At 40.5% G+C, this 2341-nt stretch overlaps 1 protein-coding gene across 1 annotated transcript; it reads right to left on the bottom strand.

The window, feature by feature from the left end:
• Window positions 1-223: 223 nt before the first annotated feature.
• LOC125917764 (olfactory receptor 52A1) lies at window positions 224-1184 on the bottom strand. Its single transcript, XM_049623870.1, has one exon. It carries the CDS (start codon window positions 1182-1184, stop codon window positions 246-248), a length of 939 nt encoding a protein of 312 aa, XP_049479827.1. The 3' UTR covers window positions 224-245.
• Window positions 1185-2341: the final 1157 nt, after the last annotated feature.

The following is a 2341-nucleotide window of genomic DNA, read 5'->3' as shown; positions in this document are numbered from 1 at the left end:
ATGTTCACTAATTTGTTCTTATGTTCCTTGTTCTCATTACCCAGTAGCATCCAAAAGCACACTGACTGATATTTGTCATGGGGTATGATGAGGTGAAAACCATAAAATGCCAACAAATTTAACAAAACAAATATATAAAACTGAAGCATTGCAGATAATGTGGCCTTTTAACTATTATATTTAATTTTGAGAGATTGTTACTATTGCATAATGGGGAAGGCTGAAGATGTTAATCACAGTGCATTTTATGAGTACAACATCTTTACCACATGAATGCGGATCTGCTTGGTCTTGGCACCATAGACAAGTGGATTGAGAAACGGGGGAACCAGCAAGTAGAGGCTAGAAAAGAGGATGTGGATATAAGGGGGAACATGAGCACCAAACCTATGTGTGAAGAAGGAGAAGAAGGCAAGGAGGTAGAACTGGAGAAAGACACAGATGTGAGCGATGCACGTATTGAATGCTTTCAACCGAGCCTCCTTCTGGGGCAAACGAAAAACTGTAAAAAAGATCTGTGCATAAGACAAAGTGATGAATGTGAGGTCGAACCCTGCAACTATAAATGCCACAAACAAACCATAGATTTTGTTGGCCCACACATTTGATGCAGCCAGTTTCACAATGGCCATATGTTCACAGTAGCAGTGGGAGATGATGGTTGTATGGTAAAACTGAAACCGGCATTTTATCAGTACTAAAGATGGGGCTACGAGAAGGGCAGCCCTGAGTGTTACCACAGCCCCTATTTGGGTGACTAGGCGGTGGGTGAAGATGGCAGCATGTCTTAGTGGATAACAGATGGCCACATAACGGTCCAGAGCCATGGCCAGAAGGATGCCTGACTCTATGCCTTGAAATGTGTGGATGAGCCCCATTTGAAGCAAGCAAGAATCAAAATAAATCTCTGGCACATAAAACCAGAAAATTCCAAGCATCTTGGGCACAATGCTCGTGCCAAGTACAATATCTGTGACTCCCAGCATGCCTACGAAAATGTACATGGGCTCATGGAGGCTGTGCTCTGACCTGATGATGATCAGAAGCAAGGAGTTTCCAATCATACCAATGAGATACATGACACAGAATGGAATCCCAATCCAGCACTGCACAGTCTCTAGGCTTGGGATCCCTATCAGCGTCAACACAGAAGGCCTGAAGACGGTGATGTTGGAAGCGGACATAATGTCCTCCGGCCTCCAGATGAAAATGAAAGAAGGTTCTCAGTCAGTGGCACTCTTCTCTTCTCCTCCTGTTTTTATCCTGTCATCATAGCAAATATCTCTGATTTTGGCAGAACCTTAAGATCATACCATCCATCTCATTTACATTATTGAAGGGGAAAGATAGATCCATAGATACACATTACTGCGTTCAGGAAGGACATCCACGAGTAGTGTAGCACAATAAGAAGTTATGTAGAAGGCAAGCCAACTGCATTAGATCCCTCAGATCATCTGCATAAGGGAATTGACTGCCGATCTGTTTGTTATTTCCTTCTGGGCCTGTGGACAAAAGAATTATACCTGTTTAATTTGCGTATAAAGGGCATTTCAATCAGAGTTTGATGAATCTCTCCCTATCCCGTGTCCCTGCTACTCAACAGTACTATTATTTTCTGTTGTCTCTAGGTCTGTAACTGTCAGTGTGAACCAGAAAATCTCTTACCGGTACATTCATATTAAAGCTCCCTATTAAAGAACAGAGAGGAACAGCTGAAATCCTAGTGTGAAATGTATATAGATATTTATATCTATCTATATTTTCTGGGTCTATGTAAGAGTGCATGTCCTTTCAAAAGAATCTGAAGGAAGAGCTTTGGAAAAGATGATCTAATTCAATGTACTTTGGTGAGTTCTGAGTCAAAGTTCCATGCAAGTTTTACATTTCTAATAAGACTGCATTATGTTTTGTCTATATTATTAACAACTGAAATCCTGGAAATTAGTTGTGTGCTTAAAATAACTGCCATTCTCTAATACACATCACTGAATGCCTAGAAGTGAGGAATCCGTAGGAGGCAAGAGGACTCATTCTTGCTGACTACAGAAGATAGGAAAATGGGTAACTTGGAAGAATAGATACCAGTTTCCTGGGTCTAATAGTTCAGAACTTCCATTAGCATGAGATCTGACCCATAGCTTCATTCATTCTTAATGTATGTCATGTAATGTATGTAATGTAATATAGACCATATGAATGATTGTATCACTTTGGGAGCTCAGACATAGGAAATGTATAGGAAATAAAGCGGTGAAAGACAGGTTCCTTAAAAGTGGTCAAATAAAGAAGTAGAAATGCAAGACAAAGAGCAAACCTTGGAATACCACAAATGAGTCAA

Source organism: Panthera uncia, unplaced genomic scaffold, assembly GCF_023721935.1.
Source record: "Panthera uncia isolate 11264 unplaced genomic scaffold, Puncia_PCG_1.0 HiC_scaffold_2378, whole genome shotgun sequence".
NCBI lineage: Eukaryota > Metazoa > Chordata > Mammalia > Carnivora > Felidae > Panthera > Panthera uncia.
The sequence above is the reverse complement of the archived record's forward strand: the minus strand, read 5'-3'. Positions and strand labels throughout refer to the sequence as shown.

Bases quoted from the DNA above. Each gene is read 5' to 3' on its own strand.
- LOC125917764 (XM_049623870.1), bottom strand. From the start codon at position 1,184: ATGTCCGCTTCCAACATCACCGTCTTCAGGCCTTCTGTGTTGACGCTG.